This window comes from Leuresthes tenuis, unplaced genomic scaffold, assembly GCF_036924035.1.
Source record: "Leuresthes tenuis unplaced genomic scaffold, fLeuTen1.0.hap1 SCAF_15, whole genome shotgun sequence".
NCBI lineage: Eukaryota > Metazoa > Chordata > Actinopteri > Atheriniformes > Atherinopsidae > Leuresthes > Leuresthes tenuis.
Window position 1 is genome coordinate 29,425,229 of NW_027325369.1, and position 23,484 is coordinate 29,448,712.

General features: G+C 40.2%; 1 protein-coding gene across 1 annotated transcript in view; it reads left to right on the forward strand.

Annotated features, from left to right (window-relative positions):
* alk (ALK receptor tyrosine kinase) overlaps positions 1-23,484 on the forward strand; it is a 398,068-nt gene that overhangs the window by 289,840 nt on the left and 84,744 nt on the right. The window contains exon 5 of the mRNA XM_072364756.1: positions 14,622-14,755. Within this exon, the coding sequence (XP_072220857.1) occupies positions 14,622-14,755 (134 nt within the window). The remainder of the gene's footprint in view (positions 1-14,621; positions 14,756-23,484) is intronic.

Consider the following 23,484-nt stretch of genomic DNA (forward strand, 5'->3'; position numbering starts at 1 on the left):
ATACAGAACATAAGTGTAACAAACTATATCCAGAAGATAAGAGATGAGTCAAACCCACAGTTATGCTTGTTTTTAATCACACTTTTCATGCTTTATTCTATCAAACATTCAAATCAGATTTTCTCATTGAACTATATCCAAGTCATTTTTATCTGCAAATCTACTGTGTTGTACTGCTGTGCTTCTACAGTAGCCCAGAAAGGACAAATCAACACAAAACTCTTTGGCAAATTATAGTCACTTCAATCTTCAATCTGCTTCTTTAAAAGGTCACAATCCAAAAGGTGTCTGATCTGTGCAGTTTGGAGAGGTGTGAGGAGTCGAGCTCATGTGTTGAGCTCGTGTTTTCAACCTTAGTTCTTGCAAGGCTGCGAGGGGAATTGACATATTTAAGAAAATCTGTTAAATATATGCCTGTGGTTTGCTCACATTCACTTGAGTCTTGGTCCTTCCAGCTCCTGATTGGTTAGCTTAAGAGTTGCATAATTGTCCTAAATGTCATCTTTAACCTGTTTTGAAATTGCAAAATTACAACGAAAGCTTGTGTTAGTTGTATATAAAATAATGAATCTATTAAGATTTAATCAGCCCCAGTTAAAACGGGGGATGTCGGAATGAAACAAATTAAATCTGGGTTTTAGAAATGATCCAGACTTCTCAATAGATAGATGGGTTAGACTGTAGGAATGAATTGCCCTTGGATATTACAAAAGTATCTGAATATTTAACCCTTGTGTTACATTTTATTTCCTTGATTCTAGTGTTTGATAAGTTGAGATCAGTCTGTTCGTTGCTAGTTCATGCAGCCCACCTAAGTTGCACCAATAAATACTTTAGTTCATGATCTGCTGCAGCTGCCCTTTCAGCCCTTCCATCAGCTCACCATGCAACTTTTATTCTGTTATAAATACTTCAAACATCAGTTGTTTTCTCCCATTAAAAACTGCCTAAGAGGTGCATCTGCCTTGCGGGCATGTAAGGGTGTTCTCCGAGCGGCTTTCTTGTTTCCTTTTTAGAGTCATGTGGAGGCAGTGGGCAATTTTAGGGCCAATGAGGGAGGATCCTATCGTCTTTGTCGTGACAATGTGTTGGTTGGTGGCGTGGGAGCAGGAAGACATTCCACGGGAGCTTATCCACCCTGTTAGACAATTACAGATCTACTAAATATATGTCTCCTCGGTGGGCTGCAATCTAGACAATAACATTGTTGACATCTCGGCAGCGCAGCTTTAAGGCTGCAAATATCTTGGCATTCATCTCCTTACAGGGTGATTAAAGGTCTGTGGCACCCCCAAGGCTCATATAAACACCACTAAAGCAGCTACTCATCCAATCTCCTTTCCAGGAAGAAACATTTTTCAAATGAAGTTGCTGGTAATTTCTAAACTTTCTCATGTCCTTGTTTACTTTCAAGCAGTGCGAGCATGTTTCTGGAATGCAGATGAGTCCATGTCTGTCAAAGGTGCTGTTAGATGGACGTATGGCAGAGCCTTATTCTCCACATGCTCATGTAAACCACACATCCAACATGTGACGCAGTGTCCTGGGACACATGATAAATTAGTCAATTAGTGGGGGGAGACAGCTTCCCATTGGTTTTGGCCACCATACATTTCCTGTGAACTCAAGACTTCAGCAGCAGCATTTTTATGTCACAAAGTGAACATGTTTTAATCACAAGCGCTGTCACTCTATTGGAGTAATTTCCTGTGGCTCTGTAAACTACGAGTTTGCAAAGTAATTGAATTTGGGTCATAATTAAAAAGTGCGAGGAGCCATGTGACCCCCCCCCCCTTCCTTATTCCTTTCATCTTCATAATAGCATAGCAGTTTACTTCAAGAGGCAAAGTTTTCATCTCTGCAACTGGTAATTTGTAGCGTTCTACCCACAGCACCATGCTTTATGTGCTGTCTATGATGCAGCAACAAACTTGTTAAATTAGATATGCAGTTTAATTTTGCACGGACAAGAGGGAAATATGAATGAGTTGAGGTCAGGCATGGAAGGAGCTTCTTAAGAGAATGAGCAGCAAAAGCTTTATTAATGACAATATATGGTCTGCCTGACTTAAACTAAATGGGTATTTTCAATGTTTTTTGTGAAGAGAAGGTCGTTTCCATTCATCTCCACAAGCATTGTTCACTGACCCTGATGCACTGCCTCATAAATGCTGTGATATTTTAATCAGCAAGGTATCATTAGACAGCTCTGCATCCGTAGAGTTGCAGCCTCTGAATTATTCTGAACAGTAGGGGTGGGGGGGCGGAATAACACGTCTGATTGTAGAACCGTATCAGGAAACCAGTTCAAAGGATCAATGGGAAAGGGTTATGACACAGAATACGAAGCCATGTAACTGACTACAGCAAAGACAAGGCAGGAAACTACGGGGAATCAGATTACGGCACACAGGGGAAAACAACAGACAGAAAGCAGCTGCATGACTCGATGAACATGACTCGATATGGGAGGGGTAGCTGTCGACATGATCTGCTTCTCTGCCAAACGTGACAATTCTGCATCCCGGTCTCAACTTGTAAAATGTGAAATGGGAAGAAAAGTGACAGCATTGGTATAAATATTTCTTTTTATTACAACCAATACGACTTTGTGATCTAATTAAGTGTGCTAACCATCGTGTTTTCCTCATCCTAACATGATAAATGTATTCCCTAAACCTAACCAAATGGTTTTAGGTGTTCACTTCAAAGAGTCAACAGAAACTGGAAGCAAAAGTGACGGATGGTGCTTGTTAGATGGAGGATTATTTTGTGAATGGATGCTGCCAACACCTCCAGTTTTTTACCAACTAATTGCTTCTTTTGTTAAACTCTCACAAAGTGTGGTGAGACTGTATTCCTATGTGCGCACACAGAGACACAGAAATTCTTTCACCCGTGCTCACTCCCAGCTGGCCGCATACTGATGCTCGGTCAGCGGCAGTCTTCTAGAGCCGGTGAAAGAAACGGCTTGTGTCGCCATGGCAACGTGGAAATGTCAGCAAAGCTGTTTACAGTAAAATTAATTTGTTTTGTTATCTATCGCAGTGGTAGAGGGGAAGCAGATGGAGACAAACATGAAGCGGAGAAACAGATGTGTCACGACGTGACGGGTTGGGAATAAGAATATGTTCTCCAGACATTAATCAATCGATTAGGTTTAATCAGTTTCACAAACTTCTTTGACACGGCATTGGATTCTGACATGAGATGTATTATTTGTCTAATGAACACGATACTGTACTCAGGTCCACACTACACAGAGCAAATTAGTAAGTTTCAAGTTCAGATTTATTTATGTGGAACGTATAAAAAACGTAAAAGTTGACCAAAGTCCAAGATATAAAAACAATAAATAACTTTTTGTTTCACAAACATGGGTTTAACATTTGAATAGTTTAGCTTTTTTTGGCCAATTCTTTCTGTTGGAATTTATCAACAAGTGACTTTTAAGGTTTTTTTCCCTCTTTGTAAATAGAAAAAGCCACACAAATCAAATATTGGGCTTTCGCCCTGGAGATTACTTTTTGAGTCTAGAGCCATCTCATTGTTGTTTTTCTTTCATCACGGCTACACTGCCTATTGTGAGGCTCTCGTGAAATGTATTTTATTGTTCATGTAGATGGACTCGATAACATCTGGTTTGTTTAAGGACATCCTGGCTGCATCACTGACTGTTATCCAGGAAACCAGAGTTTGTCTCCCTTTTAAAACATTGCCTTTCAAAAGTCATTTGTTTTTACTTGTTTGTTTCTTTACATAGATAGATAGATAGATAGATAGATAGATAGATAGATAGATAGATAGATAGATAGATAGATAGATAGATAGATAGATAGATAGATAGATAGATAGATAGATAGATAGATAGATAGATAGATAGATAGATAGATACTTTATTGATCCCGAAGGAAACTCAAGCATCCAGTAGCAAAAAGTAATATAACATGCATTCAACATACATTAGGGTCTATACAAACACTATTTAAAAAACTAAGAAGTGACTGTAGAAAAAAATGACTATAAATGATTTAAAAATGTAAAGTGACTGTAAAAGTAGCGGAAGTACCATCACTTAGAGCTGTTGTACAGCCTGATGGCCAGAGGTCAGAGACAAAAGAGTTCTTGGATCTGTTGGTGGAGCAGGATTGAGACAGCAGTCTGCACAGCACCTTCATCAGGCCTCTGTGTTCAGTGGCAGAGGGTGGTGGGCGTTGTCCAGTATGGACATCAGTTTTGTACAGGGTCCTTCTCTCTGCCACTGTCACCAGAGAGTCCAGCTCTTTTGTTTGTTTTTTTACTGTATGGTTTGGATTACATAAAAGCCACTTGGTTAGGTTCAGGAATCTTGACTACTTTATGAGATTAGGAAAACATCGCAGCTTAACTCATCTTCAACAGCATAGATAGAGATTAAATGTATACCACCTCGTAATGCAGCCAATTTTTGCTGTAATCTGACAGTTTTGCAGCCTTCAATGTAAAACTATTCCATGTTGAGCCACAGATCAACCTTATTCATACAGTCAGCTAAGAATAAGAGCAGAAGCAGATGTTGAAAAAGTTGAGTCAACAACACGACTACTTTCAGATTGTTGGGGTTTGTTTCCACTCACCTTTATGTCTCTGTTTGTTGCCATTTATTACTCAGGACAATTACCTCCCTGCTGTCTGCCATATTGTCAGACGTCCACCTAATGTTAGGCGTGATACTCCCCATGCTTCGTGACTCATGTTTTTCCCTCTCACAAGCTTTACGTTGCAGCACTTGACCATTATTGTCGACAGACACTTGTGTCTGTGTCTTTTTAGGGCTTGTCACAATCAAATGATCTGAGACTATCAGTGTCTCCATGCTGCTGTCATTGGAATTAAATCATGTGGTTTCTCTGTGATTGCATTTGATACACAGTTGGTCATTATTCAACTTCTTTATTTTCTTTTTGTGCCAAACTTTTACTTCAGAAACTTGGTGGTTGGTCTGCTTGCACAGTGTGTTGTGGCTTATTTTTTGTCAGTTTGACATTCAATCTGCACAGCCAAAAGAACCATCAACTTTACTTGTCTGCTCCTGTTGACATAAGTAATCCTCCACATTTTACAAAACTTAATAACTCCAAAATAATGGTACAAATAACAAATAACTGGGTCAAGCTAAATTAAGTCCATGTCTTTGATTAATAAAACTTCTGACTTGCACTTATTTACATGATGAAACCACCAAATTACAAGAGAATAAAAAAAACTAGCTAATTTGAGTTTAGTCTTTTGAGTAATTCCAGTTTTCAAAGCACATTTTGCACAAGCACTTTTGGTTGAACATTTTTGTTTTTCCTCATGTATCATGAGGATGGATAAGAATGCACTAGTTATTTGTTCAGGCACACACTTCACATACATGCACGGGGTCTATCCCCCCTCTGATCCGCATTCATAGCTCATGTGGTTTTGTTTGTTGCTTACTGTAAATTAGCAAAGCTTTGACATCAGTTCAGAGGGTTGGTAGATTTGTTTGTTGGAACCAAATTATTTCGTAAGTTACGGACAGATTTGCAGAAGAAACTTTAAATGTTGTTTCTATCCAGTATTTTTTATTCATTCTTGGCTTCTCTGCCTGCTCTTGTTATATTTACAGGAGAATCTTAATTCTGCTTCTATTTTAAAATATATCACCAGCTGTGACTTCAACTTGTTGTGTTGTTACCTCCAAAACATCCCTCCATAGCTATATGCGGAGGCCTCTTCCATTGGGGTTGCCAGTTGACCTGAAGAGACTAAAACACTTGATCTCGAGGGATCCTCCAACACTGAAGTGATGGACCATGCAGACAGTTACAGTTCCCTACAAGCTCGAACAGGGAAAATGTATTCTGTTGCTTTCTAATCTGTAGCCTCGCAGAAAAAACAGATAGTCGGATACAGAACATTATCTGTTTAGCTGTCATCTGCCCAGAGCGTTATTGTTTCTATAGAAATCTAAATATTAGAGTATGTTAGTATTGAGTTAGTTTTTGTCTCATGTTCCCTCACAATTGTCCTGACACCCGATATGACAGAAACTAACTCTAATTCAAAGTAGTATGATGCCGGAAGGACGTATTGACGTGATCTGATGGATTTAATCAGTGGCGTGCACAAGGGGGGTGACGTGCTAAAGCGCCCTCTCAGGAGCCAAAATACGTGCTAAAGTGCCCTCCTGGTTGGCAAAATACACTAAATTGCCCTCTTGGGTGAAGAAAATACATTAAACTCCAGAAGACTATTAGGACCAAGAAATACTATGACATTACTGTTGCAGTGACTTTTATGTTGGGCCCTTTGTTGATATATATTGAGCCAGAACTATATCTCACAGAACCAGTTTGGATTATCTGGTGCTAATATGGTGTTAAAATGCACTAGAATACATGAAATTGCATCCACTTAATTGAAAATGTTCTTCCCCAGACCCCCTAAAGATTTATTTCCTTCATACATCCATGTTGCTGTGTGTTCTTCACAGTACAAAGTTGAAATTCACACAGTTCTCATGGATGCTCATCCTAACAGCAAACTAACCTGAGTAGTCTGTCTAGTTAGTCTGTTTTAATGCTATATAATGTACCGCTTGTATGACACAAAACATGTCTAAAGTGCCCTCTACAGTGGTGACGACGGTATATATGAGCCCTTTTTTTTTCTTTGCGCACGCCACTGGGTTTAATCCTGCAGCAGGCAAACGTATACATCTACATTTATATTAAGTCGAGTGGGCATTTGGATGCAGAATCAAACAGAAAGTGACATTTGTTATTTTTTTTGTGTGAGTGTTACCAGCCCACACACTGATGGGCCACTGGTAACATTCCCACTCCTCCAGATGGCCATACTGCCCCTGGTTAATGAGGTTCTTCGGAGTTAGTGGCAGGTTTAACTACTGTTTTTTCTCTTCACTGCTGATATTTATGAAGTTATTGCCGAAGCCTGCTAAAACTGGAATGATCCATTGGAGTGCAGATGGGCAGTCGACTGAAGCAATCTGCCAATCAGTGGTAAACAACACGATGCAGGAGCCTGTTTTGTTTGCTTTTTTGTTTTTCTGGTCCACTGTGTCTCTTCTACATCTTTGTTTGTGTAGTTTTGAGGGGTTTTCTTTTACCCTGCGAGCATCATTAAGTATCTGTACTCAGTGATGCACAGCCTTTTCAATCATTATTTATACTGGAACGGCAGCTTGTTCTTATGTTTGAAGAAAAACACAGGGTTCACTGCTTATTAGGTTTTCCTCACTCCGTTTGATTCTCCTGTGTGATTCACTCTCCACATCGTTAGCAGGTTGGAGGGGATTGAGAAAGGTACTAATCCACGTACCTTTGTGATATCATGAACACCTTTTTGCAAGAGAGTGCTGGTCCAGGACAATGTTTTTAACAGACTTTTCCACTTCCCTCCCGCTAGTTTCTTTACTTTTCTTCTGCAACATGTTAGAAAATAAATGGTTTGGACAGTTACAAACATCTATATGGTTATAGCTTACATTTTTATCTGTTCCCATCACGATTGCTGTCACATCGGGTGAATGTTGCCCCACAGAAAACAACAGCTTTTCCTGTTCGGAGTTTGCATGTTATCTCTGTGCATTAATGGCTTTGGTCCAGGTCCTGTCTTCCTCTTACAGTCCAAATATATTAAAGTTCAGTGGATTTATGTGGGGAACATATCATCTCAAGCCACTTTTAACAAAGAATAAAAAAGTAAAGTGGAAGTCCAGTTGAATCCATTTATAATCCAGTTCACTCTAATCAATTATTCAGCCTAATTTATTATAGCTGGTTGATAATAGTCTCGGTAGGGAACCCATCGGGTTGCAACAATACCTTTTACTTTCTACTTGTGTCTGTTCAATAAAGATTCACAGATTTAATGTTTTGGTGGAAATGTGGTTTGAGTCTTTCTGTGTTTTAGCTCTATGATGAAGTAACAGTCTCTAGTTATCACTATATAGAGGACACACTGCAGATTTAAATAAAACTACATATGCAGTAATTTATTTACAAAACTCACCGATTTTGAGGTGTTAATTTGTCAGAATACAGTAATGATGAGGTATCAGGTCATCTCCACTTACACGCTCTGTCTAAGCTACAGTAAGAAAGTGTGAAGGATGAAGTATTTTCCTGCTGCCAGTTAATTAATGTAATTTAATTAAGGTTTCACCATTTAATATTAGATCTGTCCATAACAATTCATGTGTGACTGTTCAAAGCTGTTCAAATGTGCTGCACTTGACGCGTCTTAGAGTCGCCTACCTGCTCTATAATCATCTCTCAGCTTTGCATTTGTGTGTGTGTTTTTAGGCCATCTGAGATTGCCACACTGACATGAATCTGCAGTGGACTCGCTTGCATGCTGTTGTTTATCTATATATACATATTTTTTTAATCCCATTTGTTTATTAGGTTGGGTTTGCTTTCTTTTACTATAATTTGCCTCTGGCAGATTGATTAATTTTTCAGGAATAATGGAATAATTTGCTTTGCACAGAAATATAAGAAGGCTGCATTAAGGTGTGACTCATCTGAATTCACAATTGCTAATGCTTGCCTTGAGTGAAAACCCAAGTTTTAGTCTGTGAAATCCTGTAAAATCCAGATGATTATTGTACCATAAGCCACTCTTCCCCAGTTGATAATGTTCACAAACACCATAATGAAAAGACTATCTACAAGGCATACGTCTAATCAGAACAAAGTCCTAGAATGCGGTGAACTGCACTGTGATTTTCCTTGTATCAAAGACTCTGATATAATCAGTTTTTATCAGCTGGATATTAGGCGTAAAACTTTAATCATTCAATTTTGTCCCCGAATCGACCCACAAACTGCTCACTCATCCACCCTGTCAGCCCATCTGTATTATGGTTGAACAGATTTTTCTCCCGACAGACATCATTCAGAAGTGTCCGCTCTAGTTCTGGGAAGTGGCATTCATTCAACCAGCACACGTCGGGCTACTCAGTCTAATCTGCACTTCTCTTGGCATACTGGCTTACGGCTATTGTGCACTGTGCCATTTGACAGTCGAAATCAATGTAGCTTAAGTGGAGATCCTGATCCTGCTGTAATGACAGCGCTCCAACCCACCTCCTAAGTCCTTAACCCCTGCTTCCCCTCTGCACACCTCTCTGTGCACTGTATCGTTTTCAGCCTCAACTATCAAACCTATAGTCATCATGTCAGGGGTAAAAATCCCATGACAATGTAAAGTAGCTTCTGTTTCTGCATATCCCTCCTCCAGCTTATGTGCTTGTGGTTAGTGGTAACATTAAAAGCCTTTTCTTCTCAGTTCACTTTGGCTTGAGGACCTGAGTTAAATTGTTTGGTCAGTATAATACAGGCTATTTTGTTGTTGCATCACTGACTTATTTATGCTTCACAGTGAACAATTTGAATGACAGTTCGTACATTTCCTGAATTGAAAGATAAAAACATGTATATCTGCAGTGTTTTTGGCAGCAACCCATCGCCACAACTAAATTGACTTTCATTTTACACTAATTGCTCATAGAAGCATATTTTTCGTTCTCTCACACTCACCAGTGTCAGTTTTTCCTTCCACTGTCTGTTCTTGAAGGGACTGTTTTAAGTCCTGTTTGGAGTCGGGGCTTGAAACGAACGCAACTGAAATTTGAGCTAGAAAACCGAAAACTTTGTCTGAGGACACGAGTCATTAGCTTGCATTTCCGTTAGATTTACATGAGACTATCAGCACTTTTACATGACACTTCAAATATCAAAGAATTAATGTGTTAGTCCAACCAAAACCGGACCTGTAAAATGCATGTAAACCCGTTAGTCTGACTGTAATCATAAAAAAACAGTGTAGCTTCTCAAGAGTGAGCTAACAAAGCCAAATAATGCGACTTGGGTTTTAATCAGTTCTGCACGTTTGCACAATTCCATCTTTTTGCAGTTTTTGTAAATATCCACATCAGCAAAGACCACCGTCCCTGTCCCAGCGTTACATGCACGGGAGCAGAAGAGAGTTATTTACTTAAGTATGACTGTGTGAGAAAATGTTCAAGATCATTTTTACATGTAGTGTGGCTGAATTCACAGCACAGATGTTGTATTTAAGTTGCTTTAATCATGAGTTTGTCAGACGATGCTGCGGTTATGAAATCAGGATGAAAATGCTTTAAGTGATATGTGGTCTAAATAAGTTCATTTTAGTCACAATTTCTGATATGTTTAGCCAAAAATATCCAATAAGATGGAACTTTAGAGCATTTGTGCAGAGCACCAAGGTCCATTTGAGTCGTTTAAACATGCAGGAGGGATTCGAACCCCAACTCAAAGCCTGAGTGTTGGTCCAGTTTTGAGAAGCTCAGTTTCACACGATCTCAGTCAGACTAACATGTTTAACATTAATCAAAAATCAGGTTTTGGTTAAACTAACAGAGGGATCATCTTGCAATGTGCTTGTGCCATCGGGGAAGAGAAAAAACAATGCTGACCTCATTTTTTTGCTCACGTAACGTTGATGACCTAACCGACTGAAGCAACACTGTATCATTAGCCTAATTAGATGCACGTTTTCTTGTGAGACCCAACAGATTTGCAGATATAGACAGTACTATACATACAGCAGTGTCAGAGTTGATCTCTCTGTTTGCTGTAGCTTCACACTGACTGACAGCACGAAGCAGCACAAGAAAAACATCTGAAGACAAAAAAAAGAAAGAATTACTTCTTTGTGCGTTGTTTGTCCTTATAGATGAGGCTTTGATTCTAACCAGAACACATATGACAAATACATCTTAATGTGGTTAGGACATAACTATCCTACATTCTCTCAAGCACACACACCAAATGAAAATTAAAAGACCAACATTAGCCAGAGCAGAGCACCGAGGGAGCATAAATGAATGGCATTATGAAATGAGAATTGTCAATTGACAGCAGAGATTAGTTGGTCTGAGCTGTTTGGTTTTGTTTGGCCATGATGAAAAAAAACATTCCCATCATGGGAGAGGCTTTTTCAGCAAACAGCAGTACGAACAAAGGTCAGGTGATTTTAAATAACCAACAGGCTGTTATGGGACTCAAACAGGCACAGTGAGAATCATTAGCATCCACCTTCAGATTAGTCAAGTATATCTAATTCCCGCTTGAGGACTCGTTATCATCAATTTTCATTTTATTAATCTGTATTCAGGACCATTTTGCCTTTTATGGTATACTGATAAGTAACTTTAAATGTCTGAGTGATGTGTTCTGGCAGCTCTGCTCTGATCTGCTGCTCCATTAATCAGGCCTGTGACTGGCAGCACAGACATAGCAGGAGGACACATAGATATTAGTTAAAGGTCCATTATTATTTTCCTTTTCGGGATTTAAATGTGCCGTATAGCCCTGTGTGATAGTCTGTTGTGCAAGCTCCTTTGTTTGTGCTGTTGCACCTGTGTGTTATAGATTTAGCTGATTCCCAGTGTGTGGTCTTTATTGAATACTCTTCATTTAGGTTTGAAAACGCATGTTGTTGCATTGGACCTACATTCAATACTCTTAAGCACACAAAGCCAGACATTCCTGCAGAGGGGCGCTCCCATTATCATCATGCTGACAACTCATTCAGCAGAAAGGTCATTTCTAAATTTGCCTTTTAGCTGAGTGCATGGTGAATTCAACCAGAACATACAGTATAGGTTTTACGCAACTGACCAATCATTTCAAGGTTATCAAGGAGCCAGTGGCAGCTCTTATCTGGGGTTTCATTTTCTTCCTATTATAAGGAATGGCAGGGAGCAGGTCCCACGCTGTAAAGCTGCTCTGTAACGGCACACTGTGGTGCTGTAACATCACTCCCCATCTGGTCAGCCTCTCCCCTCCACTCTGAGCAGCGTCTGGGTGAAGAAAGAAGGAAAGAGATGCAGCAAACGCAGCTCAGCAAGAGATGACCGGGACAGAGAAAAGAGGGAGGATAGAGGGGAGGTGGAAATGCAAAGCCTGTGGAGTTACAGCTCAGACTTTGGGGAAATCAGAAAAGCTCAGAGCCTGTTTGTGATGTGTGTGTGTAGGGGGTCGGGGGGGCCTTGAGTGTGCGAATATACATTCATATTTGCTGCACTAACAAAGCACTGAATATACTCCACAGTAAACACAGCCTATTTCCCAGAGTACCTGTCATAATTGAAATGTTGAGTTAAGCTACATTTCCTCAGCATGACGTCACCTATAGTGTGCTGCTCGTTAAAGCCTTCATAAAAGAGTGAAACCGCTTCAGTTTTATTCTTTTAATGATTATGTGTCACTTACAAATGAGGGACTGAAAGGAAAATCTTTTGCCAATATAAATATGAATACTGTGCCTCTTAGCCTTTCACCAAATCCCATTTAATCAGGAGAAGTACAGTCGTTACATCCTAGATTACTGCATGGCTACAGAACAGCATCTGATACACAAACGTGTTGGCTGCGCACATGATGCGCATTATTTTTAAAAGGTTTTGCAAAAAACGGCCAAACTTAGATTTTTAAGGCTAATTTTAGGAAGAAGCATTTGAGTTTAGATGCATGTTATCACAGAATACATATTTATTTAGATTAAACAGAGAACAGAAGTAGAAATAAAAAGTTGTTCTTGGTTCGTTGGTGCTGAGCTGGTATTATAGACTAAGGCCCAATCAATTCCACCTGAGTTTGGTCATGCACACCTCTGGTAATCCTTAGTTTTTAAGATTAATCTGGAAAAGAAAGAAAAACCGAACCAGCCACATAACCTCCTTGGAAAAGGTGAAGTACTGTCAGACAAACTTAATCTGCTGTACCGCAGCGGTTTTGCAACAAAAGCAATTTGCATCTCTGAGAAGGAAGGATCCAGGTTCTGAACCTGGTTGCACTCTCACTTCGATGCCTTAAACCAGCTTCACAGTAGAAACAGAAGGATCTCCGTCACAAGAGACTTCACTCCTGATGTTTAGGGTGACACTAAGTCGAACAGCGGTAGCCTCACGGGTGAGTCAGAGCCAAAACCCCAAGAGGAAAGCCTCACAATATAATCCACCTCCAGCCCTCCAGCCTCCTGATGAGGATTTGTGTTCTTTTTAACACCTTCAAACCAAAAGGGTTTTCTGAAAATTCATCCGAGAGATTAAACCTGCTTTCGTGTAAATTATTGAATTTGCCCATATTTTTTTTTTCTCTTGAAAATGTTGAGGCAACAGCCTGTCATCATGATATGTGTGAATGGATGCATATGAGTTCCACTGATCTATTGCTTTACATGCAACATCTCGATACACTCACCTATTCCTTCATGACCACGTAAACCTGTAACACTGTTGCAGATTAATTTAACTTGTGGCATTATTTAGTTTTAGAGATTTAAAATAAATGTGCCCATTATATCTTTTTTCGGGTGAGTCTGGCCTGCGCTCGATGCATTGGGTAGTAATGAGCCTTGGCATGAGATCGAAGAAATTTGAGTATTTGCAGATGCATTTTTGAATAAGACTAAAACTAAAATGAAAAATCTATGAACTTTTAACCCGATGCCAAAAAAAACTAAGATATGACTCACTGGAGCTTGACAGCTGTGTTGATTCAGTTAAACATCAAGTTGTTGAATATATGGTTGGAGTAGAGCCTAAGTGGGAGCATTGTAAAATACTGTAAATGTACTACTTGAAGTTGTAATGTACTATAACATCAAACTGTCAATGTGTGCTCTGTATCATATCTGTTCATGTAACCTGTCTTTGTAAGCTGGATACAGTTGGTATTTGGCAACAGTCTGTTTAAATGCCAAATGATTAATCTTATACAGTTTGCAGTGATGTAGTTTGTCCTCCCATTATTGACTTCTGCATGCGTTCACATGTTATATTACCACTGTGATATGCTAATTACTGTTGCCATGTGCTGGTGGTTGTAGTTAAGGGTATGGCACTCATAAACTCACTTTCTCATCAGGGACGAAGGTACAGGACAAAGCCTGTTTGGTGCTATGACTTTTTTACTGAAGGGATGGGCAAGATACAGGGGGAGGGGATAAAGAGGAAGACAGAGGCAGGGAGTGAGAGAGATTGTTGATGAGCTCAGAGCCAGAGAGAAATCAGCACAATTTGCTTAATAAAATTAGGGACAGTTGAACTGCACAAAGCCAGCCGGTGGTTAAGGGAGGACAGCATTCACCGCAGGACTGCAGCTCGCTCATACACAAGAACTTTACCTGAGTGTGTTGTTGTTTCTCAGCCACACACCTGCCACAATTGTGGCTTTAAATTTTACACAAAGGTTTGACTCCACACTGGCTGTTAGCTCTGGGCTGAGCCACAACCTGACACCGGATTATCTATAAACCTCTACAAGACTTCAGAGTCTTGGTGGGCTCAAAGAGTGGGCCATGCATCAACAGACAAAGGAAGAAAGGGACCCTCCTAAAATGGATGGGGACGAGGAAGCCCCAATGTCAGCATCCACTGCAGCCCTGGACAGTCCATCCTCTGAGACTCTGGGAGCTCCGGCTGAGCAGCCCCAGGCTGCCCTAACCCCTAACCCCCGCAGATGGTGTGGGTATTTCTGTCAGCCGTGGTGTCTGCTCATTGCTCTGACCCTACTCCTGCTTTCTCTCCTCTGCAGCTGGGCAGTGGTCCATCTTACCCTAGGGACTCACGGAGCATCTCCTTTTCGGATCTCAGCCAGCTACGATCAGCGGGTCCCACAGGATGATACCGCCACCATTGAGCCCCACTTCACCACCAACTGCACCATGGGTAAGTAGCACTTCCACAAGGACTTTTTTTGTTTGTGACATGCCCTGCTGATGTAACCAGGAATAAGGAAAAAAATCACTTCTGTTTACTTCTTAACGGGGTTTGTTTTAGCTCTTTTATTTTAAGGGATCATTCAAAACAGCCTTAAAAATCACAAATTGTAGTTTTCTTCTCTCATTTTTCTTTAGTTCTAAAGTTAATCCTGTAAGAAAGGAAAAGCCTGATGGTAGTATCTCATAAAAGGTTTAAAAATAAAGTTTTTCATGAAAACAAAAATTACTTTTCAAAGTTGCAGGATTAAATATTACAAGTTCCAAATGAATGGAAGTGATTTTATCAGATAATACTTGGGATCCTCCTCATGTTGTTATCTTGTTTTCTAATGTGCATGTGCACTAAATGTGTCTCACATGTCTGCAGAGTGACCGAGTTCCCAAATCAGCTCAAACATGTCTGGAAATTGCACAGCTACATTCTGTGATTTTTAACTTCGTTACGCCGTGTTGTGGAATGAAATGCGTAGACCAGTCGAGACTGAGATAATATCCCTCTCTGTCAACCTCCAAATCTCCCAAAATTGAATTAATATAACTGATTCAATTTCCTCTGAACTAGACGGAAAGGCACAGCAGCCCTCACTTAAACATGTAATGTGTGCATTACTAAGAAAGTATAGATTCAGTTGTTGTTTCTTCCAACAGAAATGTTTGACAGGTGCTAGATGTGACACCAACCAGGTGCTGATTCAATGTAACAGTGTTATGTGCATTTATGAATTATTCAGATGCATTCAAGGTAAGCTTTTTTATTTTCCAGTCATTTAAAAAAGGCAGGACTATTCTCAGTGAGTGATTGTGGTTTGAAAATGCTTCAGACAAGGAAACTTGTTTAGTTGGCAGTGATACAGTCTGCAGAACTCGAATAACAAGAAATAAAGAAAGGAAAAGTAAAAAACACAACAAATGGCTCACCGGTAGCTTCTAATCATGGTTTAAATTAAATCTTGTAGTTGGCAGCTGCACTATAAAGATCCCCACAATGACATAGTTGTTTACACAGTGTCGTCCTCATAAAATTATGTTTTTTAACTAGATGTATTACAGTAAAACATGTAATTGCATTCATACAGTGTTTTCCTGTTGATTCACGTCCACTTTGTAAATGCATTTGTCACTAAACACTTCAGAGTAAATCTTTGACAACATGCTGAATGAAGGCTTTTTATTGGAAATTCTGCATTACAGGTGACATATTGTGCAAAACTTTAATTTATATAGAAAAGCAGTCAGTCCCGCCGCCGCTGCCCATATGACAACAAAATGACAGCATTTTTCACCCATTAGCGAAAGTGGGAATGCATGCAATGTTATTTGAGATGTCACAGTACTCAGGTTATGTCCAGCGAGTGGCAAAAAAGCCACTTAACTCAATGACCACCGACTGTTTGACTGGTGCGAAAACACAGAAAACACTGTTTGGCAATCAGCTGTACTGACTGACTCAGCAAGAAATGCTGCAGTTTATGGAGAAACTGGAATAAAGACCTGGAAATGTTGATTGTCCATCTGTCTGTGTTTGACCAGCATACAGATGACTCTACTGACAAATAATGACAGTAATAATAACTTAAATGTATAAAGTATCTGGTATGAGCCCATAGGATGCTTTACACAGAGCAATAGACAAGCTTTAAATGGATAGAAATTAAGAGTTGGAGTTAAAACATGCACTGCTGGCTCACAGTTTTCATGACAAAAGTTTGAACAAAATGAAAATATTTTGCACAAATTATCCCGTTAGAAAAAAACATTTAAGTATGCTGCTCCCTCTGCTTGTAATAGATTGCATTGTAATAAATATATTATTATTACTGATAGAGTAGAATAAAATAACAGTGTGTAACTGTGGTAGTTGTAGAGCTTGTTTGAACCCCACATCACCCCCGTCTCACAGATCCTCCCTCACTTTGTCCTGCAGGTCATTTCTGAAGTTTTCTGAGAACAGCAGATCCAAGATGCTCTAAAACCTTGTAAAGCTTAAAGTATTTCATGGTGGATTTTAGATGTCTGCCATGGATCATTTTCCTGTTGCACATACCAGACTCTTCACCTTTACTTTCCGGACTGACTGCTAGACATTTCCGTCCACAATTTGTTAATATTTAGCAGAATCCACTCATCCTTCCACCAGTGCCACCATCTGCTTTACAACCCAAAGCAGAATAATTCCTCAATATTACACTGAACATCTAACAGCTGGCAGTGTTCTTTTCTCTGGGTTCCACCACTTCACTGTCAGGTAACCTTCAAGCAGATGCACTGTATGTTGGAGGTCTGATTTTTCTCACCCAACAGATGTTCAGTTCTGCATTGTTGTGTCTTCACTTTGACAATTACCATGAAAACTCAGATTTGGGACATTTTGGACAGTTATAAGTCTTGTAGCCTTCCCCTGCTTTGCCGGCATCCAAGGGAGAGCCCAAACCTGATTCCTAATGAGAACTCAGAAGTAGATAAATGCCTAATGTTTGCATGTGTTATTATGACCCAAACTTCACTTTTTCCTGAAAAAAAACTACTAAGTTTACAATTCATTCTCAGCTTTTAGCTGCATTACCTGATTAAAGTCCTTTTTCACCTGCAAAAACACATAATAAATACAATTAGGATATAGAAATAACTTTTGTGATGCTTCGATATTGAGCTCTGAATGAATGAGGAACATCCTGTAAGATTTATTTTCTGATTGGGATGTTTGGACTTGAGCTGATGTCAGAGCTACACGGAAGAATTCCTCATTCGATGCAGTTGAAATCTCACACCTGACCATCTGATAAGAAATCAGCGGCACCTGACTCGCTATCAGCTGTCGGATATGTAAATGCCTGTGTGAGAATGGAAAAGACAGGATGAAAGCAGAAAAGATCACGGAAACAAGGACAACATTAGGAAATATAAGTCATAACTGTCAACACTGCTTATGGAACTTCAACTTCAACTGTAACGTATGGGAATGTGACAGTAGCTCCTATGTTTAAAGGACTCCTCAGGCTTTAATGGATTAACCAAAATGCAATTCCAATCTAAAGCATAGATCCATATGACATAAGTGTGACCCCAGAGCTCCGTATTTTTAAGAAAAACGCCAAAGAAGAAGAGCGGGGAAACCTTTAAATCCACACCAAACCTTCCTTATTAGTGAATTTGTTGCGATTCTTTCTTTTCTGTCTGAGTTGGGACAGAAGAGAGTGGGTGCTGCTGCTCATGCAAATCCGGCCATGGCTGAACAGCGTCTAATTGTTCTCAGTTCTGGGATCACTGTGTTCTCCTGCCAGGCAGCACATAAGCCCTGGCAAATGAAGAGAAAAAAGCATGCAGACGTACCGTGCTCTCCTCAGGCACCACCTGGGCACTCAGCACAACACCCACAACACACCTCCCACTCCCAGGCTAAGCCCTAATCCGTCTCAGCATGCTCTCCGTGCAGCCACACCACATTTTGTGGCAATCCTAAACCTCCCCCACTTTCCCCTCCAGCACCTGCCACAAACCTGGGCTCGAATTACCTTCCATCCAACCAAGATCAGTGCATGAAGCGCCAGACCCAGATACACTTGTTTGTTTTATTAGTTCCACTCAACTGCACTCAGAATTAGCCAATTACTGCTATTCGTCACCTGTAAAGTTAGTATAGCACAAAGGCTCATCCACGGTTGGTTAGATTGACTGATTGCAGTGGTTTTACATTTTAATTTTACCATATATAAGAGACTTCTGGTTTACCACTGTTGTTGTTGCATAAGAGTTTATTGCAGACCTGGGGGAAAAAAACATAATTAACTCTGAGAGAAAAGATATGCTAATGCTAAACATCGTGTCATAGTTCTTGTGCTTTATGATGAATCTTTTCTGTCATTTTACTAACAGTCACACAATTATGTGGAAAACTGCAAAATTACAAGGTTCTTCAGAAATTAAGAAAAATCCAGACGCTTACCCGATGATCCAGCAGCTCGTAGATTCCACCTTAAACAGCAATGACTTCATGTTTTATGCTTGAAACCAATTCAGTAACTCAGAAACCCTAAATTTAAGGTGTGAAATATGAATGACTTTGGGTCTGGAAGAGCCCCTGATGAGATTTTCTGCTCTGCAGAGGTGTGTTTCTGACAACCAAAGAGTGAAAAAGAAAGTGAACCCTTTTTAATTTCATTTTTAGATTTCATGACCTAAGTAATAAAATCTCTGGACCGCTACCTGGATTTTTGGAGTTGAATAAGTACAGTCTCAGATGAACAGCAACACGTGACATATTACACTGTCAAAACACAGCGAACATGTTAGGAAAAATAAGTGAACCCCCTGATCCAGCAGCTTGTAGCAGCAGCTTCAGCAGCAATAAGTTGCAGTAATGGTTTCCTGTGTGACGTTGTCAGTCTCTCTCATGGTTCTGGAGGAATCTTGGCCCACTCTTCTTTCCAGCGTTGCTTCAGCTCATTGAGGTTTGCAGCATTGGTTTCTGCACAGCTCTCTTAAGGTCCCACCACAGCATTTCAGTCAGGCTGAGGTCTGGACTTTGACTGGACCATTGCAACACCTTGATTCTTTTCTTTTTCCCACATTCTGCTGTAGATCTGCTGCTGTGTTTGGGATCTTTGTCCTGTTGATGAGCCAGTTTCAGCCCAGCTTTAGCTGTGGGACAGATGGCCTCACATTTGACTCTAGAATACTTTGGTATCCAGAGGAGTTCATGGTGGAGTCAATGACTGCAAGGTGCCCAGGTCCTGTGGCTGCAGAACAAGTCTTATAACCCTTCCCAGATTGATGGGCAGCAACAGCTGCTTCTCTAAGATCACTGCTGATGTCTCTCTTCCTTGGCATTGTGCTAACACACCTGAATGCTGCAGACCAGCAAACTGACAAATCCTCGACTATTATGGAGGTGCTCATATGAACTGATGAGTGTATTTGACTAGCAGCTCCTGGCTGCCTTTTACCCTTTTAATTCCTGTGTAAACAGTAAATATGGACATAGTTTTCACACAATGCTTCTGCATTTTGGTTTAGTTTTAGTCTAATAAACATTGTCACAGTGTAGAAACTTATGCTGTTGTTCATCTGAGCTCATCCTAAAACCTGCTAAGGACCAGATTCAAATGATGTGTTTTTGCTTTTTTTCCAGATATATGACCTGATACATAAAACTTTAGAAACTGAAGCAGAGTTTACCTTCTTTTTCACATGACAATTGGTGAGAATATTCAATGCTTATTGAGATTCTGACAATGTCTGTCCTCCCGCTTGTTTCTTTTCTCAGGCACCGATTGCTCTCGTATGTGAGGTGCAAAGAGATATAGTCAATAGTGGATAAATAAATGGGGCAGCATCTCTCTTCTTGCTCCGTACCCTTCCACTTTAATTAACTCATCAGTCACTGGTCCAACAAGCAATCCAATTTTCTGCACCTAAAGTCACTTGTGTGCCTTTATGCCCGTCTTTGGGACTGACATGAAGTTGGAATCCAACCCTTTGCTGGTATTTCTCTTATAGTTGTGGCAAAGCTGCACAGAGGACATCATTATTCAAGCTGAGCAACCATTACTGGCACTCGTACCCACTTACAGTTTTTATCCTGAATGCAAACGCTGGCTCTTGTGAGGACTGACGAGCTCATTACCAGATTTTGTGAGTTTGACTTTGACTCTGTTGTTGTACTTTGGCAACAAGGCAGAAGGTCACATTTTCCTTTTAAATTATAAGAAATTGTTTGTCCCCCTTGAATATCCTGCTCGGTATTTGTGCTTATGAATCACCCTGCAAATTTTACATGAAGCTTAGACATGGCAGCAATGAACCCTGTGGGAATTTGAACCAGTGACCTCCCTTCTCCTGGCCCATTTCCCTAACCGCCGCACTGTGCTGCTGCACGCCGCTAATGGAGCATCACCGCAACTCTATATGTCGGGATAAGGTACACAGCAGCGTGAGGGTGTCCCTGGGCCCATCAATCACACGCAGCCTTGTGGAGGCAATGAGGGAAGTGGGAGCCAGTGGAGTGGACAGGGGGTTAGACATGGATGGATGGCTGATGAAGTGTTTTTAAGGTTCAAAAAGAAAAAGAATACTCTGTGTCCCATCAGGACACATCTAGCACAAGCCTCTAAATGATGTTCTCTGTTCTTTTTTATTCTTGATCGTTTGTACCTAGATAACAGTGTGATGCTGTATGTTTAAGATGAAATAATGTCAAAGATGTAGTAGCTCTATTAAAGCTGAAGGATGAGTGTCAATGAAGCAGTGGCCCATGAGGTTTACGTAAATGTTTTATGAGGTCGCAACCTCTGTGCTTCTGAATAAGTTGTTTATTTGTGTCGACTTCCTTCTAAATAAGCTTTTTACACTTGTTGCACTGAGCATTCGGCATTAAAACTAACAGAAAAAGCACATATAGTGGAGTCAGTAACCTGGGATCTATGCTTAGTTTTTCATTCACAGATGAATCCAGTGTCCTCGTTCCTGGGGACTTCAGTGCTGAAGGGAACTTACAACAAAGTGTCTTTTCCCAAGTTTTTAAACTGTGACGGAAGCCTGTTTATTCACGTCTTTCCGTCTCCATCTTTCCACTTTACATGCAATCTCGCAGCCCGCTCAGGTCATTTTGCTTTTAGTCCGAACACACCGTTATTCTTGTGTTTTGCTGAATTCCAGCAGAAATTGAAACAGGACAGAGAGAAGGTTCAGACAGAATACTCATACGTAATAAAGACGAGGTATAAAAGGTCAAATGTCTGCATAAATTGAAAAATGTTAACATAATTGCAATTTAACTTCTAATGAAATGTAGGCTATAAGCTTCTATCTAATACTTTTTTTGGTTTAGGCTCTGCGTAAATGTGCTGTTGAGCAGGGTTTCAGGACAAGTTGAAATTTAGCCAAATCACATCCAAGATATGAAGGAGAGGAAAGAAAAGAATATGATGTACATGATATGGCACGGAAAATCATGGGCATGCCTGCTGATATTACAAAAGAAAGAATGCAATTGCTATACGAAAATTGGGCACTTAAGGAAAATTTGAGCTCACAGATTACAGTCATTGCTCGCTCACAATCTTTGTGAGGAAAGATCTGGGTAAGAAACGTGGACGCTCTGGGCTCCTCTAAGTGGCTGTCTGGCACTGAAAATTAAAATGTCTGTCGACAAAGTAGGTGAAGGCTATAAGAAGCATTTTCATGTACCGGTCTTGTTTCAAGTTGTAATGTAATGAAGAAATGGTGTTTAACATTAACAGTGGATGTTAAGTTGTGTTCTATCAAAGACCTTTGAGGGAACTGCTAAAAACAGCTGCTAAAATAGACCTAAAGGAAGTTTTCTAAGACTGGAGAGATGGTGCTCTGTTGTATTGTTCAGCCACATTTGCATAAATTCATGTTTTGAGCATGAAAATATGTTGAATTTCATGAAAAGAGCACTTAAACTGTGAGGCAGAGGGATGGATTGATCAGAAAAATGAACAATTACCAGTAAGAAAGTTTTTAAGGTTTCTCCCTGAAATTAAAATTGAAGGACACATGCAGTAAAACTAAAGATGTGATTGTTGCTGTCTTTGTTATTTTAAAATTGCAACCACTTGACCACTTGAGCGGTTTACAACAAAAGAAAATTTGATGAGTGCCATCTTGGACTGCCCATAACTCAAACCTCTCCTGATCGACCATCGGTTGCTGTTTGTTGCACTTTTATATTAGATGTGCTCTGGGTTTTCTGCACTGTTAGCCATGCACAGGGCTTAGATTCAGCCCCCCCACCCGCACCTCTTTATACTCATTCTCACACAGACTTGTTTTTCTATCATTGTGGTGATTGAATGTTGACATAATACATTCCCCGACCTTTACCCTAAACCTGACTGGATTTAAATTCTAACCATAAAGGTCAAGGTCACATTTATTTATAGAGCCCCTTATAACAACCTCAGTTGACCCAAAGTGCTTTACATAAAGAAATAACAATAAAATCCAAAAGATAAGTTCAACAAAGACAACATTCGTTTTACCCAGGTCCGAAAGCCTGGGAGAAAAGGTGAGTTTTAAGAGCGGATTTAAACATTTTCAGAGTTTCTGGCAACCGGATAAGCAGCAGTGACCCATTCCACAGCTTAGGGGCAACCACTGCAAAAGCTTGATCGTCTTTAGCTTTTAGCCTGCTTTTAGGCACATCCAAGTGTAGTTTATTAGCAGACCTCAGAGCTCTGATTGGTCTGTGAACATGTATCAGGTCAGCCAAATACTCAAAATTTTAAAAACAAACATCAGGATCTTAAAATCAATTGTTAACTGCACAGGAAGCCAGTGCAGAGAGGCCAGAACCGGGGTTATCTGTTCTTCCGTTTCTTTGTAGCCCAACTCAGACAGAAAAGAAAGCCCAGCAGCAGCAGCATTTTGCACAAGCTGTAGGCGTCGCAGAGAGCGCTGGTCTAAACCCACGTACAATGGGTTTAGACCGAGATAAAACAAAGCTTTTAACCCCTTTAAACAGGCTCATTCCCATGAAACCTGTCGGATCCCCAGGACCAGTTTTTGGACGCTACAAAACGCCAACTCTTCTACTAATACCGTAATATTCTGTATGTTCTCAGAGCTTTTTAGCATTCTTAAAAAAATAGAAAATTTAGCCAACTAACATTGTTCTCAGCAGCTGAAGCTTAGTCGATAGCCAGGAGGCAGCTC